Source organism: Lampetra planeri, chromosome 52, assembly GCF_965212315.1.
Source record: "Lampetra planeri chromosome 52, kcLamPlan1.2.h2, whole genome shotgun sequence".
In the NCBI taxonomy this organism is placed as follows: Eukaryota; Metazoa; Chordata; class Hyperoartia; order Petromyzontiformes; family Petromyzontidae; genus Lampetra; species Lampetra planeri.
Genome location: NC_136158.1, coordinates 1,495,076 through 1,516,799, shown reverse-complemented (window position 1 = coordinate 1,516,799; position 21,724 = coordinate 1,495,076). Strand labels below are relative to the sequence as shown.

Sequence of the window (21,724 nt, the reverse complement as noted above, 5' to 3'; positions counted from 1 at the left end):
TCTGGTATCACCGAATTTATTTACAGACCACTGCACTGGTTTAGACAATAGGAATGCATAATGTACTGGTAGAGATAAATAGGAATGCGTAATGTACATTAGGCATGTGATGGTTTTCCCCACCCACCCCGATTCTATGAATTGTCAGATTTCAAGGTTCCCAATTCTGCCATTATTTTGGATTGTGGTGAATGTAGTGCCCTCCAGTGGCAGCAGGCATCGCGTGAACCATTTTACATTAAAGGGGGAAAACGAGGTGTGTAATTGATGCTCGCGGGCACAACGCGATTCGTGTTTTGAGAACGCTGCGATAAAATGTTAATCCAAATCGATGCAACGTTAAGCCCTACTTGCGATTGATCTTAGCATAGAATCGTATACTGTTATCGGCACAATACACGACACCAATAGGCACCACCACACTGCTGTAACGCTATACGTCGTGACGCATGTCTTAATCACTTTAATGCCGTCCAGCTCTAACCCCAAGGTAACCTTATTGAGGCTCAGACACTCCAGCACACGACTAGCACTCAAGAAGCAATCAGTGCGATGAGAAGAACGAATTAAATTATAATGCATTTTACAAGTAAAGAGGTCGGTAATGAAGGAGACAAGACCAAACCAATACAAAACCTCAACTCCCCACCCCCCTTCCCTGCTCCATCACCGTACTTGCACCTGCATTCAGCCACTCCCCCAGTCCTCGTCCCAACATCGAGGCTTCTCAAACCTATCTATACACCGCAAGCAAACAAATCCATAGTAGGCACGCGCACAAATCAAAGTAGTGCCTTCTCCCCACAACAGGAACCACCAACTCATTCTCCATTACCCCCCCCTCCCCTGCCCGGTAACCCCCAAACAAATATCATACAAAATTTAAACAAAACGGGGACTCCACAAAAATTATCGGATTGAATCGATAACAAAGAAAACTGCACGCAATGCGTTTTCTGAAAGTTGACCCTCCAACTTCGCCGCAACAAAATAGCGTGAAAAAGTGTGTGCCCTGCAGAGTGAGGACGGGAAGAGGGAGGGGAGTGAGGGGGAGAGAAGAAAGAGTGCAACAAGATGCAATCGGGTGTGAAATTACGCAAGCAGCCCGAAACTCAAAAGCTTGAGGGGTGTTGGACTAAGCATAGGGCGTAGATTGTATTATACAGGATGACAAACGTGTACAAGCGGGGTGGGTACATGTGCATGGACGGGGAGGCAGATAAGTCAAATCAATTAGGTGGTGCAAACACAGCAGGCTCCGCAAATTATTTTCAGGAAGCTTTCCATATGTGAAATGAACCAGGACTGATTAGAAAGCAGCCCAATTAAAGCGGGGTGGGGGGGGGGGGGTGCTTGGTTTTGTGAATCAGCTGCTAACAACAAAAAATCGGTTGGAAAACGTGGTGATTGTTAGAGCTGATGGAAGAATGCATCGTCACACCCTAGAATAGTGTCGTGTCATGCGTGGCCCATTCCTGCCATTAACGCCGCAATAAAGGTGCGGCCTTTTTAGCAGGCTGTTCATTAACGCGTGATGTACCACTCAAAACCGTGCCTCCCACATACACCAAAGGAAGTGATTTATCATGTCACTTTGCATTAATGTTGCCCAAGATACCTCAAGGCTCCCAGTTAACACCTCTGGTGACGAACGGAGAAAATTTCTGGTTCGGAGGGCAAAGCACTAGATGAGAACTGAGAAGCATCCATCATTCCCCCATGCCACACGTAACTATCTCCACAAGTAAACCATCTCCACAAGTAACTATCTCCACTAGTGAACTGTCTGAGAGAAAGAGCTAGCAAGGGAGAGCTAGCACGAGTTGGTGAGAGTGAGCAGCATACGCCAGAGCCTTGCCGCCGTGTAGATCAAACAACGCCATTTCCATTCACAACGTAGCCCCCTCCTTGCCACGCCTCAGTGCTCGTTTCAGTGCAAGACAAAAAGAGAGAAAGGGAGAGAGTGAGGACAGACAGCCACGAAAGAACGGCGCTAGTTGGGAGAGGTAAAAGAGAGGCAGGGCAAGGCGCTCTGGGGGTGGGGGCTGGCTCTATCTGGTGTAGTAGACGCGGTAGTAGACTGTCTTGGCCCGCCACAACGAGTACGAGTTGTCGAACTTGAGCAGGTAGGTGCCGGTGCCCGGGTACTGGTGGCTGCCGGCGTACACCTCGGTGTAGCAGTCCCTCCTATACACGGGGACCACCTCGCCTAGCACGGGCTTGGGGGTGCCAGCCTTGGCCCCTGCAGCTTTGCCAGACCCAGCCACGCTTCCGCCTTCCGCTGCAGTGTGGAGGAGGTGGGGCGGGGGGGAGGTAGCGGTTAAATACAGCATTCAAACGCAGGAGTTACCACCGCCGACAAATACCTGTGGTTATAGCTGCAACTATCTACATTTGAACTAATAAGACAAATCTATCCATTCGTTTTAAACCCCTTTGTTAAGCCATTGCTGGATGAAGGCATCGCCCCGCCGTGTCAGTCGCGAGGGTAGTTTGACCACTTTTCACGTGGTCAAGTAACAATCTGATTAAGTATTCTTCTGCCACAACCCTTACATCCAATAGTGTATGAACAAAGATGGCCGTGTACTTGTACATGCGGGGCTTTTAACCCTTTCCCATTCCGAGACATCTGCAAGATGCAGGGTTCGTCCCGTTCACCGCTGAATCTCGGAACGCGCAAGCGCAACCAGCGTTAATGTTATTTAGAGAGACGTAGTAGCGCCGTTGTTTGTAAAGACACTGCACTCACCGCAGAGAACCGTAGCGACACGACCACGCTCTAAGAAAACTGGCGCCAAACTGCGCCACACGCCCTCCCCGCAGGGCATTGTGGGAGCCTCGGCACCAATCAAGTTATTAGATTTTAGCGATGGCGTACATGTACGTCATCGGAACGGCAAAGGGTGAACACGAGCAGCGCGCAGACATCTGCCTGGCGAGGGCCACAATCGCAATCGCACGTCGCCCCACGTACCGGCCTCCTCCTCCTCGTCGTCCTCGCTCGACTCGCTCACGTGCACGCTCACGCCGCTGGGCGGCTCGGCGTTCCACTCGAACAGCACCCCGAAGCCGATGTCGTAGTGGTCGGTGGCAAACTCCCAGAAGAGGTACGCGCCGTCGCGGTGCGTGGGCACGCGCACCGTCAGCACCTCGCCGCGCCCCACCGTCAGCACAGAGTCCGCGTCCTGCCGCACCTTCATCTTGAAGTCGGCGATCTGGGGCCGCGTCCACATGGATGGCGCCGCGATGCTCCGCCGCAGGTCTAAGTGCGCGGCAACAACAAAAAACGCGGCTGTGAACGAGCCAACGCGTCCGCGTACACCCGAGGAAGGCACCCCCCGTACGCACGTGCGGGGCGGTCGACGCGCTGTGCAATAAATCTGGAGGTCTAAATTCGATCAGTGGCCAGGGATATTATAACCGGTCCTGCCCCAAGCCGACCACCCCTTCACCAACCATCAAAAACCGGTGTGGTGAAATATGGTTAAAAAAAACACTTAAATGGCACGTGGAGGTCTTCATCCATTGGTGGGCATGTAAGCACACAGGTATGCACGATGACCACAAAAAACTCTACATATGGCTTACATAAAACGTTGGGGCAAGTGTTGTTATTTGGTCCATGAGTAAGGAAAACGTTCCCCAGCCCCCACATCAGGATGCCGTGCACCTCCAAAGCTCAGGGTGTCACTGCTCCCTCGACGCCATCCGTGCCACACGTGACCCCAGGGGGCACATTCCTACCGCTGGGTCCGTTCTCCATCCCTTCCTCGGCCGTCTCCGTGTCCCCCGCCTCGCCCGGTGGGCCCCCGAGTCCCGCCGCCGCAGGATCCGTGGGCCCGATCGTCGCGTCCTCCAGCTGGGTGGCCCCGTCGCCCGTACCGGCCCAGCCTTCTTGGGGGGGTGCCCCCCCCGCCACGCCGTCGCCGTTCTGCTGCTGGTGCTGCTGCTGCCTGAGCAACGCCGCCTGGCACAGCAAGGACGGCAATCGCAGAGCGACAAAAACAGACTGTTGGGGCAAGTTCAAGTTAATTTATTAGGTATAGCCCTGTGAGCCATTCGGCTCTTGAATCGGGTGCAACCACAACAAACAAAAAACAAAAACATGAACGAAAAAACATCTTAAAGTGAATATGTGACTAAGTGCAAACCGAAAATCCAAGAAAAGACAGCAAAATATTGCAGAAAAAAATCACCGTACACCAACGCTGTGCAAAAATCCCAGTGGGATGCAAGTCAAACAACCAACAACAACCACAAGACAACTTAGATTAAGTGCCGTTAGCAAGCACCTATGAAGGCCAACAGGGCACACGGGGAGGGGGGGTAGGTGGCCAGCACCACGCACGCCCGCCTTTGTCTCCCCAGTAGCGATGTTTACACACCGCACCAGGTTAGGTTGAGTCAACCTAAGGGAGGCCCAGGACCAGTTCAGATAATCGTCAGTGGTGTTGGCCATGAGCAGGAATCAAACTCGGGCTGCAAGGTTTGTGGTGCAGCACGCTAAACCGTTGCACTACCGCTCCCGACTTGATTCTATTTCTATTTAGAATCTATATAGCGCCCTTTCCACACACCCACACACATTTAAATACAGGGTATTAGCAAACATATAGATGTATAGGCCTTGTGTTAATCCACTGCTGGATGAAGGCCTCCCCATGCTGTAGGTCATGGGGGTTATCTGATCACACTTCACCACAATGGTCAGTGTGGATTGGTGACGGCAGGCAGCACAAACGTGTGGACAGAAGCTGGGTGATTAAGAAACTGCTCCAAAGAGAAATAGAATCAGCGACCTCCGTATCACAATTCCAATGTATGTTGAACTTCTTCCGCACCGTACGTAGCCGACCGAGCATCATGAGCACGCACTTAGCACGTTCTCCCCCTGTTCTGCTCGGGTCTCCTCCCACAACTAAAAACACATTCAACATAAACTGGTATTGGCCAAACATCCCAATATTGGAAAAAGTTCCTGCAAATCCCTCACTCGGTATCGCTTGTGGCACTGTTACCCCCCCCCCCCCCCCCACAAAACCCTGACAGGACCTTCATGACAAAGAGTCTTGAGGCTTTCGTGGGTTACACAAGTAGAATCATAATAAATAATAACAACAACAATAACCTGTTGCTGCTGCATCTGTATCTGGTAGAGTTGGGCCATGTACTGCTGGTAGTGCTGTTCCTGCAGCTGGGCAATGAGCGCCTGCTGCTGCTCGTAGCTGCCCGGGTACTGCTGCGCCGCGTAATGCTGGAACTGTGCAGCGGTCTGCGCGTTCAGTGCCGCCATTATCTGCTGCCTGCACACGCGCACACGGACACACACAAGTGAACACACACATACATGCGCACACGCACACACACAAGTGAACGTATAAAAAAGATAAAGGCCCCCCCGTATAACCTTTCAACAGACTGTTGGGGCAAGTGCTGTGAGTAAGTAGCACCGATGAAAGCCGGCAAGGTACACAATGGGGTAGGTGGCCAACACCACGCCCAACCACCTTTGTCTCTCCAGTAGCGATGTTTTTAAGTCCACAGCGTTATCGATGAAAGTGAGTTTTTTTGTTCTTTGGATTTGGCCACCACTGCCTTCGCAGAATCACCAAATTGTCAGTTTATTAGCCCGCACACCACAAGTTTCTCCCGCTGTGTTTCGACTGCCGAGCTGTGGCCCACCACCACCGCCACCACCACCACCACCGCCACCACCACCACCACCACCCCCCCCACCACCACCGCCACCACCGCCACCACCGCCGCCACCACCACCGCCACCACCATCACCACCATCACTACCACCACCACCACCACCACCACCGCGCCGCTCACTTCTGCTGCTCCTGCCGCAGGCGCTCCTCGTCAACACGCTGTCGCAACTCCTCCTCCCTCCTCTCCCGCTCCTCCTCCTCAAGGCGCCTCCTCTCCTCTTCCTGCCGTGCTCGCTCCCGCTCCTCCTCTTGCTGACGGCGCAACTCCTCCTGCTCGCGCCTGCACCGCCACGAGAGACGCGTACGGCACTCGTCAGGAGTCGGAATGTTTGTTTCGACTGCAGGAGGAATCCGATGAGCCGTGAAGCTCTTTTTTCCGCACATGTCCGGTACGAGCAGGGTCAGCAAGTTACTCGCGGATAAAAAAATCCCAGGCAAGCTGGCTCGGGGATGCACAAGCTTCCCACAAGCTGCCCACAGGCTGACCTCATGCTCACCACAAGCTGCCCACCGAAACTCAACCACGAGACCGGGGAGCCAAGCCACATCGCGTGCATGCGTCGCACAGAGCGCGGCACCACACACGCACCGTATGCGCTCCTGCTCCTGCTTCTGGATGCGGTGCGAGGTGGTGTAGGGGGCGAAGAGCTGGCAGCAGCCGTTGAGGAGGTTCACGAAGCCGACCATAGCGTCTTCCTTGGACATGTCGCCCAGCGCCGCCCACTCACGCCTGCTCGCGAGAGAGACAGGGAGAGAGAGGGAGAGCACAGGCCGTGGTGCAAATGTACACACGCACATGCATGTGGTAGATGTGGTGAGTCGGTGCTTGTGCGGGTGAGCGGCTACACGAATGGATGTATGAGTGGGTGAGCAGGTGTGCGCACGAGTAAGTGGGCAAGTGGGTGCAAGAGTAAGTCAATAGGTGCATTTGTGAGCGAGCGAGTAGGTGAGTACGTGCGTGGGTGCGTGTGTTGCAGAGTGAGTGGGTATGTAGGTACGTGTGCGCGTGCTTTGGCGAGTACGCGGGTGTGTAACTATCAGTGGATGTATTGTGCATAGGTAGGTGGAAGCGTGGGTGTGCGAGTTGGTGAGTACTTGAGTGAGCGAGTGAGCGAGCGAGCGAACGAGCGAGTGAGTGAGTGAGTGAGCGAGCGAGTGAGCAAGCGAGCGAGCGAGTACTTGAGTGAGCGAGTGAGTGAGTGAGCGAGCGAGTGAGTGAGTGAGCAAGTGAGTGAGTGAGTCAGCGAGCGAGAGAGTGAGTGAGCGAGTGAGTGGACGGGGTGATAGGCGAGTACCTGCGGTCATTCCCCAACACGTCCAGGTATCCCACGTCAGGACTGGAGTCGGGGCTGAAGGGCCCAGCGGAGACCTGGCGCGACAGAGCCACAAGCTTCAGCTTGTCCGCGTAGCTCAGGTGAAATGCCTTGCCATCCTTTTCTGCAGTCGCGCGCACACAAAAATAAAGATTCCACCCCGCCCCCCATGCAACGATTACAGACTGTTGGGGAAAGTTGCTCTTTGGTGAGCACCATTGAAGCCGGCACGGCGCACAAAGGAAGGGGTGTAATGTCGACACGACCCCGCAAGGTGCTCATTTGAAGCCGGGTCAACCGAGCAGGACCATCGCCTGTTTAGATATTCACGAGTGATGTTAGCCGTGAGCGCGAACCAGACTGAGCTTTGTAGCACAGTGTGCAGACCACTACACCATCACTCCACCCAGGCACGCGCGCACGCGCACACACATACCATCACCAACCCGGCAACGCTCTAAGTTCGATTGTTTATCGCCAGTTAGCCCCCGGTTATGCTTTTCTCGTGTCTGATCACATGACATTGGCATCCATTCAAGATGCCACTCGAACTGGCACCAGAGACATCTTCACACTGGAGGAGCAATCCCAGAAGGAAAACCAATGACACCACGGAGCAAGTTATTACGCCTCCGGATTAAGAAACGTGACCAAGCAAATAACAGGCGTGCCGAAATCGTCAGTGTTCAAATAATAACCGTGACGAGTCTCGCGCGCAAATAAAAACACACCTTGTCGGCAGCGGTTCATGAGCAACAAAATCAACCCAACACATTCGTTAATAATTATTCTTGAAACAGGAAATAAGCGTATCATGTGCAACAACAGTGACTTGCGCACAAACACTTACATGTCGACACCTACTTACACCTCGTGCTCTCTTTTAGCCCCGCCCCCCCCCCCACCCGATACGTTCCATTCATTGGCTACCACATTCTGATAAGCTCCTCCCCCCCTCTCCTCCCCCTTAACTTGTATTTAAGAACTTGCATCTTGAATCCCTGCCTCACTTGATGCAGCAAATCTGGCTGTGACGGTCCCACCTGATGACGGAGACTTGTGTTGCCTCCGAAACGTCGTGATTTTTATTTTATTTTTTTAAATTTAATTTCATTTTTTACCTACGTGACTTTACCGAAAAAAACCTAAGAGTATGAATCCTTGCAGTCACGAAAGCTTCAAATCTAGAAACATATGAAAGGTCACATTTCGGCCAATGACCCCTTCATCAGAGAGAAACGTCACCGATTGTGTTTTCCTCACCGAGGACACCGCTATTGATGAATGTGTTGAGTGGCTTAATCTGCGTGCTCCACTCACTCTGCCTTCAAGTGGCAGCACTGTCGGTTGTCCAAGTTTGCCCGGCCAACGCAGCAATCGCACACACAGCCTCGCAACCACCACCGCCTCGCTCTGAACAAACACGGCCTTGTTTGAAATTGAGAAAAAAAATGTCGCATGACATGAACTGGAATCTTGGGTAACAGGCCTCTACACAGCGCAAAGCGAGCCAGGGTTTTGCTAATGACAGCACTAGCAGGGCGGAAGAGTTGTGTCGGGGTTTGTGGTCGTTGTACGTATGTACTCCTGCCAGCGTGGTCCTGACGGCTGTATTTGATCTTGTATTGCCGGGATCAATCACTGGGATGAAAGCTGAGCGAAGAGTTCACATTCCACCACAGCCGAGTGTCACTCCCCCCCCCCGCACACGCAGCTCCGACTCGCTTAGCGAGCTCGAGCGGACACACAACAACAACAACAACGCACATTAATTCACTCTTGATGCTCATTTTGACACCAAACTGTCGATTCTTTAAACTGCAGATTCTTTAGAAATTAATTTGCAATTGTGTTTCGACTCATATCCTGGGCTGTTTAGTGTACATATTTGTGTACCAGTCATCGCCCTGTATCTGTTTCACGTTTATTCGAACAAAATTTTGTAATTGCGCTTTGATCAGCCTAAAAATATTATGCCCAGGCCGGCTTGCGCTGCAGGTCATTTATCACTCGACACCGATTTACGTTTGTGCAAATATCATCGATTTCTCATGCGACGCAATCGTTTTTGTTTGCCATAAGTTGGTACTGTACTAGGATGGGTGACCACCAGTGCTGGTCAGATGTTGTAGTTATGGGGGGCAGCGGATGGCAGTGACGCATTGAGTTCAGTCTACATTATTCAACAGAATTCAAGTATTTGTAGACTGAGTAAGTGTGGATCTGTTAGTGTTATCCGTCGTTTAAGTGTGGGCTTTATTTAGTCCGTGGCGTTTTCTTCCTCCAGGATGAACATTCATGGAATTAGCCAAACACCCCAATGTGGGGGACCCCCCCCCCCCCCTGCAAAAGTCACGAGATCCTGTGATGATGCACGGCCACGATTATTCACGAACGGTCAAAAAGGCCAAAATTATTATCAAATGAATGTTATCGCTATGTAAAGACAATTCAGATTTACAGTGTGTGCAGCATACAAACTGACGATGGCCTACATTCAATCGGCTGAGAGCCACAGGAGGATTCGTGATCTCCATTGTAATGCAAGACCGGGTTCTCATATTGGCGAAGGAGTTAGATTATTAAATTAGCAAATTGATTTGCAGGAGATTTATTTACATTTAAAATTGAGGCTCTGACAGCAACACATAAGATAATTTGATTTATTTTGCTGCCAAACTTCTCACCAAGGGTTCAATTTATTTATTAGGAGGGGTCCTTGCTTGTGATTCTTGAGCAAGTACTTACTAAGAAAATTATAGAGCTGGGACGAATGGCCAATCAAGTCCATTCATCGACTAAAGATTGTTTTATTCTTGGTTCTTTCGGTAAAGTCACGTAGAAGTGAAATAATAAAATAATATAAATATAAAACAATAAATAAAAAATGATGCGTACGTGCGCGTCATCGGAACGGAATCAGACGAAAAACTAAAATGAAATAACTTCATCGGTATGTCGTGAAACAGGAAGACATACCAAGTCTCCCACAAGGCCATGCGTGAGGGCGTGTGGCACAGTTTTGGGCAAGCCATCATAGAGTGGCGGTCATGTCGCTAAAGTTCGCTGCGGTGAGTACAACGTCTTTAAAAACAACGGCGCTACTACACCTCTCTAAATAAAATTTACGCTGAATCACTTGCGCGTTCCGAGATTCAGCGGCGAACGGGACACCCAGCCTGCAACTTTCAGACGTCTCGGAAAGGGTGAATGGGCAGAGCGCCCTGCCGTGGCGCTGCAAGGCGGACGTGAGCTCTTATTGAACGGGGTTGTTAGGACGAGAAGCTCACGACGTCACGCACCCGCTCAGCCAATGAGCACTGCGTCCATGAACCATGAAGTGAGAGTTCGCAGGAAGTTACGGCATGCCTCTGATTTGACATGCCGACCTAAAGCTCACCGAGGGCGCTCCTCTGACCGCTAAGTCCGTGTTGCGGAGCCGCTAACAGGCCGTTTGATAAAAAAAAAGCTCTGGCCATGAACGCACCCCTTTAATCTATGCAGCAGAGTATACATTTGCTCCTTTCACATGACCCCGTGACTCATCAGCGCGTGGTGTCATCAGTCACGGTGTGTGACGAAGAAGAGGCCTGTGTTAATCGGCGGCGGCGAGTTATTTTTCCAAATTTTGGCCAACCCTCATTAACTTTATAATACATCGTTATAACGCCTTATTTACATGAGATCATCTGCACGAGAGTTACCGTGACCGCCCGCCTCAGACGGACAGATGGGTGTTTATGAATTCGTGTACAAAATAATTAATTACGGAATCAATTCTCAACGCAGAATCACAATTCATGCCATCATGAGTGGGTGGAGGGCAAATTGTTACAAGACACTATTTCGTATTTTCCACGAACCTTATCGTGCTCGTCCTTATCGCAGCTGCATTACAGCGAGCGTTGAAGGTTTATGTTCAGTCTTTTACGGGTAAATAGACGCTTCGTGTTTTAACAATGGGTTTCGTTGTGTTTATTGTTTGCTTTACTGCTCCAGATTCCTCTTATAGACTATGCACGTTAAGTAGCCTCAACACTGCACGTACAGCCCAATTGTCAATCCACTGCTGGGTGAGGGTCTCCCCACGCAGTGTGGGTTTTGGCAGGTATTGGTCCATATACTTCGCCACGCTGGTCAGCTCAGAGTGATGCAGTTGCCCCCGGGGGCATAGACATGGGAACATAGAATCATAACACGAAAATATATATATTTTTTTCACACAGGCCTCCGCTAAAGCAACTGTCCAGACTCAGCCATGCCTAGCTTCTGAGATCTCGCAGAGGCTGGGTGCAATCCGAGTGATTTGGTCACAGGCAGCTCAAATCTACAGGGATGGAGTACAATGTTTGAGTATAAGATAGAGGTTGATGCTTGGGTATAAAAGCCAGGTGTGCGTGGTGCTCAGGCATGGCAAAGGTTAGAAGCTGGGGAGCTTAGTAAGAGTACAACAACTGATTTTTGTGCAATGCCCTCTGCTGCCAATGCAGCCCCCGCAGCGCCTGATAGTATTTATTTAATGCATTAATGGCCGTACATCAAAGCACTATCCATCCTCAAAAAACCCTGCTTAGCTTGAGAAATCTGACGAGGTGGGACATGTCGCGGGTGATCTGGTCGTAGGCCTGGAGAGCGTTATTCTTAGATTTAAAAAATAAGTTCAACCATGGTGAGTGAACAGGATGGCGCAGCTCAGAAGAAAAAAAAAACAGCAGAGGCATTCAGGCAAAAGCTGCCTTAATTATAGCCCAACAGCTGATAGCACCGGGCACAAGGGACACCAGGAAAAGAATACACTTAGTTGGTGACGGGTTACAGACTACGATTACAGCATCGTAGGTGGCTGAGCTTACAATCACAGTTACAATGGGGTTGAAATTGCTTACGCATTAAACAATTATAATCGTAAGTGAACGCAGGTGTGAACTGGGAAGTCAAGTCACTATTTCTGCAGTTCATGAGGGGGCTGAACAGCAGCCATACATGGTGGTTATTTGCTTTGCCAGTGCAAAGTCGATGGTACGCGTGTAGCAAGATGTTAACTACTTTGCTTGGTATACAGAAGGCCGTGGGTTTTATCCCAACCCTGAAGCCTGTATATTTGGATTTTGCTGCAGTTCTCCCCGTGGTCATGTGGATTTTTTTCCTGGGTATTTAGAAACATGCGTTTAAGGGTATTTCGCTGCAATACAAGTCCACATGATAAGCCACTTCCCTTGAGTGATCTTTTATGGCCAGGTCGCTTATGAAAAATTACTATATAGTGCAGTGGGCCTTACCTGGTAAAAAATTAAAGTTAATAACCGTTAAAATCACCCACGCACACTTCTATGAATTGTCACGATTCAGACATTAATATTTAATGTTTTAAGTTTTACGTCAAAGCCATTTGCCAATCCATGAGTGGACAATGGCCTCTCCACTCCATGTTGGGCCTTCCGATTGTTTGGCAATACTTCACCACGCTGATCAGTGTGGGTTGGTGAAGGCAGGGAGCATAGACATTGGAGCAGGAAGTACAGTACAATGGATGTCACTGTGAACGACCCTGTGCTGTTCACCATGTAACCCTGCACCAGTCGATAATAATCTGAAGCTGCTGTCCCTGCTTGTCACTCATCGAAGCATCTGACAAGATCAGGTGCACATTGAGCGATTCGGTCAAAGGCAGCTGCAGTGTAAAGGGGTCGAAATGAAGGCTGTTTGGGTGTGCGAGAAGGATTCCAGCGGTCAGGGCCGAAGCTAATGAGGCTTAAATATGAGATTAGGGGTTGCTGCTTAGGTACAGCAATGACATGTTGAAGGTGCCCAGGCTTGGAAGAGGAGAAGAACAGATGTTTCCCCAGGTATGTGACAGGAGTTCAAGGCAGTCAGGTGTGAGAATATGGTGGGTGGAGCAAACGCTGATGGCGGAACACGTGTTGATGATTCCGGCGCACAGGGATGATGGTGCCCGTGAATGCAGAGGGACTTGTGGTGTTCAAGTCGATAGAGAAATATGATGGTGCCTGGATAGACAGAAGGGGGTTAACAGTGACACTGTATTAATTCTAGATTTGAAGCTTTCGTGACTGCAAGGATTCATAGTCTTAGGTTTTTTCGGTAAAGTCACGTAGGTAAAAAAATTAAATCAATAAAAGTAAAATTAAAAATCACGACGTTTCGGAGGCAACACAAGCCTCCGTCTTCAGGTGGAATTTCTCTTTACTTTATACAGCAATCGTGCTGTGACAGTTCCACCTGAAGACGGAGGCTTGTGTTGCCTCCGAAACGTCGTGATTTTTATTTTATTTTACTTTTATTAATTTTAATCTTAATTTTTTACCTACGTGACTTTACCGAAAAAAACCTAAGAATGTGAATAGTGACACTGTATGTTAGTTTGCACACGTAGGCTTTCGCCACCAATATTATTCACAATAAAGGTTTTTGTACATTGCATGCACGTACGTTGAACTTCTTTGCGCACCATAGTTAGCCAACCGTGCTAAAATGTGATGGTGCTAAGTGGTACGCAACAGCGGTGTACCACTAAATGTGCAGCACATTTGTCGATCCACGGCCGTACGGGGTAGATAGAGGGGGTTATTTGACCATACTTCACTATGCTGGTCAGTGCAGGTTCGTGGAGGTGGGAACCATAGATGTGGCCGCTTAGAAGCAAAGTACAGCAATGGATTTTCCTGCACTGTTCAGCATTGGATGGATGACCACCATGCAAACTGGTTGTCATAGGGCTGAGAGGCGGGGGGGGTGAAAATATAAATGATGGCACCCTAATGCAGTGTGGATCGAGCCCAGATAATCCTGTTATTTTGAGTTCTAACCTGGTTAAGCAAAGTACACTAGAAACTGAATCCCAACCCAAGTGAACCACCTGGATTTAGCTCACCAGGACAATGTTTGATTTTCCCAGTGGGCCCTTCAGAACTTGGTGTCAACCATCGCTGGATTGGGCCACCGGACGAGCTGGAATGTGGCTCGTCAGCAGTTCGTGGTGTTGGCTAAACCACACGCCTGGCCCAGCTTAAATCACCGAGGTACAACGAATTACCCACACATGGCAATACTCACCCCCTACTGGGCAAACTGACGATTAATGCTCCAGGCCACAATTGTAAATGAGACTATGCTGTTATACTCTTAGATCTTTCGGTAAAGTCACGTAGGTAAAATTAATACAAATAAAACAATAAAAATCACGACGTTTCTGAGGCAACACAAGCTTCCGTCTTCAACACAAGCTTCCATCCTGAAGACGGAAGCTTGTGTTGCCTCCAAAACGTCGTGATTTTTATTGTTTTATTTTTATTAATTTTACCTACGTGACTTTACCGAAAGAACTAAGAGTATGAATCATTGCAGTCACGAAAGCTTCAAATCTAGAGACTATGCTGGTCTGTTGAGTTCTCTCCCTTGGTTAACCAAAGAAACTCTAGCGTCGAACAAAACAGGAGATGTATATTCTTGGTTCTTTCGGTAAAGTCACGTAGAAGGGAAATAATAAAATAATAAAAATATAAAACAATCTTTTTTCTTCTTTTTTTATTTCACTTCTACGTGACTGTATCGAAAGAACCAAGAATATGAATCCCTGCAGTCACGAAAGCTTCAAATCAAAATTTAGACATGTATTTTAAGATGCCCAATTTGGTAATAGGAGTTGATGGGGCTAATCGTGAGTGTATTGACGGTGCCTAGGTATATGACAAAAGATGACGGAAAATTCAGGATCGAAGGTGTCCGAAGCTGATGACATTTCGATGATGGTCCCTGAACAAATGAGTGAGGCTAATCCTGCCAATACACAAGTTTGTTGGTGTCTGAGTAGGTGACGTGAGTTCATTCCCAAACGTAAAGCTAGTGTCCTTTTCCAGGTTGGATGACTTCAGTTAATGACATCCCCAAACTCCAAGTTGACGTTGCCTGAGTTGGTGTCAATAATTAATGGTGACAAGGCATTGATGGTACCCAGATAGGTGACGTAAGACTATACGGACAATGATGATGATGATACTCCAGACACGAAGAGTTTGCTAGTTCCCGGATAGGTGACAGTAACCAAATCAACCCAGACACGGCAGTGTGGTCAGATGAGGTTGTGTGGTTGGGTAGGTGAGAACATTACTAATTAAGTAGGTAGGTGAGCCTGTAGGTGAGCGTCTGAGTAGGTGGGCGAGTGGTGAAAGTGAGTAGGTGGGTGAATGGGTGAGTCGGTGTGTGTTGGGGAGTAGTGTGTGTGTGAATGGATGAGTAGATGTGTGAGTAGTGTGTGTGTGGGTTAGTAGGTGTGTGTGAGTAGTGTGTGTGAGTAGGTGTGTGTGGGTTAGTAGGTGTGTGTGGGTGAGTGGGTGTGTGTGTGTGAGTAGTGTGTATGTGGGTGAGTGGGTGTGTGTGTGAGTAGTGTGTGTGGGTGAGTAGGTGTGTGTGTGGGTGAGTAGTGTGTGTGTGGCTGAGTAGTGTGTGAGTGAGTGAGTAGGTGTGTGGGTGGGTGGGTCAGCTGAGTACGTAGGTGAACGGGTGAGTGAACACCCCTGACTGGGCCTACGAGCCAAGCGCCTAAGGGTCACCCACCACCACCAACCACCCCTCCTCTACCCTCCATCTCACCGCGGTAGAACTTGAGCGCGAGTCTGTAGAGCTCAGCGACAGGGAAGCCCCAAGCCTCCTCAAGCGCGGCGGCACCACCATCACCATCACCACCATCACCGATTCCCTTCTGCTCGGCACCCTCCGGCGTCTCGGCCGTCCCCTCGCCGTCTCCAGCCGCCTCGGCTGCACCGGGCAACGCCGCTACCGAGTCGGCGGCGGCATTGTCGTCGTCGTGGTCGTGGTTGTGGTCGTGGGCTCGCGGGCCGGGCTCGCTCGGAGACAGCGCCATGCCGACCACGGCCACCTCCAGCTGAGACACGGCCGCGTCCGCCATGCAGCCGCCACGTCGGTACAGGGCACCTCACTTCCGGTTCGCCACTTCCGGGGGGGAGGGGGGTGGGCGGTGGGCGTGGGGAGGGGTGGGGGTGGGCGTGGGGAGGGGCGTGGGGAGGGGTGGGGGTGGGCGTGGGGAGGGGCGTGGGGAGGGGTGGGGGTGGGCGGTGGGCGTGGGGAGGGGTGGGGGTGGGCGTGGGGAGGGGCGTGGGGAGGGGTGGGGGTGGGCGGTGGGCGTGGGGAGGGGTGGGGGTGGGCGTGGGGAGGGGCGTGGGGAGGGGTGGGGGTGGGCGTGGGGAGGGGTGGGCGTGGGGAGGGTTGGGGGTGGGCGTGGGGAGGGGTGGGGGTGGGCGTGGGGAGGGGCGTGGGGAGGCGTGGGAGTGGGCGTGGGGAGGGGCGTGGGGAGGGGTGGGGGTGGGCGTGGGGAGGGGCGTGGGGAGGGGGTGGGGGTGGGCGGTGGGCGTGGGGAGGGGTGGGGGTGGGCGTGGGGAGGGGCGTGGGGAGGGGTGGGGGTGGGCGTGGGGAGGGGTGGGCGTGGGGAGGGTTGGGGGTGGGCGTGGGGAGGGGTGGGGGTGGGCGTGGGGAGGGGCGTGGGGAGGCGTGGGAGTGGGCGTGGGGAGGGGTGGGCGTGGGGAGGAACGTGGGGAGGGGTGGGCGTGGGGAGGGGCGTGGGGAGGCGTGGGGGTGGGCGTGGGGAGGGGCGTGGGGAGGGGTGGGCGTGGGGAGGGGCGTGGGGAGGGGGTGGGGGTGGGTGTGGGGAGGGGTGGGCGTGGGGAGGGGTGGGGGTGGGCGTGGGGAGGGGTGGGGGGTGGGCGTGGGGAGGGGCGTGGGGAGGCGTGGGAGTGGGCGTGGGGAGGGGGTGGGCGTGGGGAGGGGCGTGGGGAGGGGTGGGCGTGGGGAGGGGCGTGGGGAGGCGTGGGGGTGGGCGTGGGGAGGGGCGTGGGGAGGGGTGGGCGTGGGGAGGGGCGTGGGGAGGGGTGGGGGTGGGCGTGGGGAGGGGTGGGCGTGGGGAGGGGTGGGGGTGGGCGTGGGGAGGCGTGGGGGTGGGCGTGGGGAGGGGCGTGGGGAGGGGTGGGCGTGGGGAGGGGTGGGGGTGGGTGCCTAATTAATATTCATGAGGGATATCAAGGGGTTGGTTCGCGTGAGCGGTGTGTATGCAATGAGATGGGAAGATGCACACGCACGCACAACACGGTTCTTGATACACAGCAGTGACTTTCATCGACCGACTTAAATGTCATCTTCCATAATTAATATTCATGATGTGTCGACTTCCGGTTCGGCGTTGTCTTGGTAACCACGGCAGCCATCTTACTCAGGGACCAAAGTTGCACATTATTCTATAACGAGCTTAATCCTACACACAATTAAACAAACTCAACGCAATTGTCAATTAAAGTACACCGGGGCTTTGAAAGGAATACAATATTAATGGGTGACGTTTAGGGGAGGGAGGGGGGCAATGGTTCTTAGCGCAATGATGCGCCTGTTGAGTGCAGTTCGCTTTCCCGTAGTAAGATGGCAGACCAATTTGACGAGTCTGTACAATGAAACACGTTGGTCAATAACACTTTTGTTACCTTAAAATGAAAAAAATATATAATGGGCGACGTTTCGGGCAATGGCCCTTTACAGCATATACAATTAGGGATGTTTTTGGTTGTTGTACTTGTGCACCGCTGCCAATGCAGCATCACAACAACAATAATTGCCTCGTACAATCGATGTACACAAACAATTTAAAGTATTTTAAAAGCAATATTTGTGCTGCGCCGTAATTGTCCTTTACATCAGGCGCCGTATAAACATCACGTGCAATGCACGTGTAAAAATGTGCTGCCAAAGTTGCCGTTAAACATTAAGTACGGTACAAAATCAAACAAATACTTAACAATATTCAACTCTTAAATGGCACTGACGATGATTACATTCGCCACTTGTTGCAAAGATGCACGGTTGGTTTCTTTTCCATCCGGAAGGCCGCCCTAGTTAATATACTGCAGTTGCCGTTTGGATTTGAACGCAGCATCTGGGCGGTGCAAGTTCAGCGATTTTTGTGATTGTTGCTTTCAAAGATTGCTGTGATTCATGCAAGCCAGTTGAAGCCTAAATCTAGCAGGTTCTCAAGGGCCAATCCACACTGTTGAGTGTTGAGGCACCACTTGGGATTTGCTTAAACAACTTCGCACGTGCCACCCGAGGCGGAATGTTTCTGCACCTTACTATAAACGATTTTTAAAAGGAACGTCAAAGTCAACTTTCATTTGAGAACATTTAATATGGATTCATGTTTTTTACCCACCATTACACTGGCCAACAAAAAAAAACACATGTTTTTCTGGCCTGGACTTTTGCAGCTGTTTTAGACTAATTTCAGGGTACTGATTCCAAATCTGATCTCAGATTTGCTCTATCACATCTCATTTTTATGCTATTGGCATACCCCATTTTCATTGCTTTTACCCGAAATTAACTCTGTCACTTGTGATTGCAAGTTGTTGCGAGTCAGTGACTGCTTTAGTGTTAAAATATGGTGCTGTATTTTTAGGATAGTGTGTTTATAATATCATTTTACATTTATTTAATATTTTTATTCTGCAGTTTTTATTGAAAATGCAATATTTGATATCTCAAAAACCTGATATGAGAGACGAAAACTGATGCCAGATTTGGAATCAGCACCCCAAAATTACCTTCAAAACGTTGGAATACCTTATGCCAGAAAAAGTGTGTTGACCAGTGTAATTATCGATACATCCCTGTCACGCGGTATTTTTTTTACCCTCCCAATATTCTATTCGCTTCCACGTTTTTACTTTGTAATTTTACGGAACCCATGTCACTCTTGCAAATGGGACTATCGTGGACTCTTTGTTCTCATCTGGATAAACAGTTTCAGTTCAGTTTATTTTACCCTGTGAACTAAAAAGCTCTTGAATCGTGTTTTATCAACAAAAACATCGGTTCCCTGGCAATCATAGCATACGTAACAAGTCGCAAGAAAATTAGAAATAAAAATAAATACGTGGATAAAAAAATGGCTAAAAACACATGTCGAGTATATGACCAAAAATATTTGAAATATATAACTAACGTGAACAAATGCATTCGAAACGATGCAATCGTGTTTCGTGTCGACAGCTTTAGCTGATGGTAAAAAAAAACCCCACAGCATTCAGTTGCCCAGCGTCGCTGCTGCAAGGAGAATTTCAGCCGCTGGTTGTGGCTGCTCGTTCGAAAGAGGCCGATCCTGGCTTTGACCTTTTTCACGCGTATATTCAGCCACTTTTAAAAGGTCATGTTCCTGTCAAAGCTCACAGCCCCCCGGTATTTGGGGTTGGGCTCATATTTCACCCCGTGGGCCACAAAAGGGGACACTGAGCGTCTCGTTGGAAGCCTAGTCAATGAGATGACTTGTAGCTTCAACGAACAAAAAAACGATATTTGGAGTCGAGATACTGGAGACTCAGCCGAGATTTCTGGGTTGTCTACTAACGGGTTATGCAAAAAAAAAACATTGATAATATATGCATTATTCTAATATCAGAGTATGTTTTTGCTTGCATTCTGACCACAAGCATTGTGGTTATTGCAGACATGATTCATTGAAAAATGTTTCAGTTTGGAGTTAACATCTTAACACCTGTTTTTTTTCCAGAAAAAGGGGAAAAATCCATTATCATATATGTTTTACTGGCAAAGGAGGTCCCATGAATCCGTTTATTTGCAATAAAAGTTTTGGAAAACTGATAGGACTAATCAAAAACGCAAAAAATTGAAATTCAAATCCCGAACTGTAACCCAGATTGTGAGCAGTGTTGGAGCCGCGTCTGATACAGACGAATTCGTCCAAAAACAGTGCAACCTAGTCGTATAAATTAAGGCACGCACAGGCTCAATGTATGTTGAACTTCTTTTGCACCATACGCAGGGCCGGATTAAGGTTCTTGTAGGCCCTAAGCACTTGTTTCGTCGGCCTTCAGTGATAACTTTCTCCAGCTGATACCGCCGCTGCCACTCACTTGTTTCACGCAGACTTATCAAAGATGATATCTTGGTTACATTTGTGATCATACAAGCAAAAAAATACATGGTCAACATTTTTTTTCGTAGGCCCCTTTAGTTTTCGGCGTTCCCGACCGAATAATACGGCCCCTGACCGTAGATAACCAATCGTGCTAATCCGAGGTGCCGATCGTGCTAGGAATATTTGGAATACACGTACACACCCACAGCAAGTTGATGCTTTATTTACACATTTAAATATATATATGCTGTCATGAAGATACATTTTAGAGGGACATTAGACAGTATAGCACTACAACTTTCTACAGAAGAAATTGACAATACAATAAAAATTACAGCGTTCCGAAAGGGCATTTAAAATTGATCTGTTTTGTTTTAAAAATACATACTCAATATTAGTTTTTTTATATATAATCTGTTTGCAAAACAAAAAAAGATAACTCATTCTTTAGAGCGCTTCCTGGAGTATTATACTATAACGCACAGACCTCTCTAAGTGTTGAGAATTATCAACACCACCACCCTCAGAACACAAAGGATTGTACACACACACACATAACACACTCGCACGCATAACAATATTTTTTATATAGCGCCTTTCACAGTAATTAACCTATCCATCCGAGCACATGTTTCAGGTTCATGGTGTCATCTCTTTTCAATTCAGCACCGGTGTGCGGGTCTTTAAAAGACGGCTCTCTGCCAACTTATAACAGCAAATATTCTTTGAGGTCCGTTGCAATCTTTTTGTTTGGATAAGCCCTACGATGTATTTTTGAGATGTTTGTGTTGTTGTTCAGCATGATGTCCGACGTTTCGCACCACATTCTGGGAGCTTCTTCAAGAAGCTCCTAGCACTTCATGGCAAAACTAGAGAGATTTTAAAGGTCACGACTGTCGAGTAAGTTTAGCCATATCCGCACGTGTAAAATAAAATAAAACACTCCTGTGTGCGACTAACATAACGTCACACTGCCCAAAATAAACTTTTGGCAGCGTATCTGCAATTGAACAACTCTCAAAGCAAGAAAATGGGCAAATCACCTGAGCGAATAGAGTAGTCCCACTTCATAGGCCACATAAAATAAGCAAACAGCCACCTACTGTTCATCGACTCAACTCGAGCTGAAATTTAGAAAACAGGCACACAATCCGGGGGTCATCCTGGGCTCTGAGCTGACCTATTCTCGCCACACATTTATCATCCGTCAGACTACCAATTTACATCTTCGCAAGATATCCCCTGCATTCGAAATTGCCTCTCACACCGCTGCTGAACTGATCATTTGTGTCTTCGTTCATCCCCAGGTTTGATGACTGTATTGAAAAAGTGTAGTTTATAATACGCACAAGATCCATGGACGTAAATGACCGTTCCTCTAATCCCCTCCTTATATGGCCATCCCAAGTTTTGTCATTCATTGAATCAAATATGTTCAAAATACCACTGCAACAGCTCTTCATCATACCCATGAACGTCATCACATTACCCACACCGGCCAGCTTATGTTCACTTCATTGGCTCCCCCCCCCCCCCCCCCATTCACACTGAAATTAAATTTAGGATCACACTTAGTGTTTTAAATCTTGCACGGACTCTCCCTAGCTCATCTCTTTCCCCCTCTAATCTCTGCCTCCGCCACTGCCCGTGACCTTCGCTAATCTGACCTGGAGTTGCTAACTACACCCAACAAGAAAATTACTACAGGTGGACGAGCGTTTACATTTTCATCTCCCTCAAGT

At 49.5% G+C, this 21,724-nt stretch overlaps 1 protein-coding gene across 1 annotated transcript; it reads right to left on the bottom strand.

Annotated features, from left to right (window-relative positions):
* Window positions 1-15,998, bottom strand: ACBD3 (acyl-CoA binding domain containing 3). The gene is made up of 8 exons (XM_078617061.1): window positions 15,641-15,998; window positions 7,013-7,154; window positions 6,307-6,447; window positions 5,839-5,997; window positions 5,132-5,306; window positions 3,748-3,970; window positions 2,978-3,265; window positions 1-2,281 (listed from the first exon to the last, which is right to left on the bottom strand). Exons 1-8 carry the CDS (start codon window positions 15,954-15,956, stop codon window positions 2,052-2,054), a joined length of 1,674 nt encoding a protein of 557 aa, XP_078473187.1. The 5' UTR covers window positions 15,957-15,998; the 3' UTR covers window positions 1-2,051.
* Window positions 15,999-21,724: the final 5,726 nt, after the last annotated feature.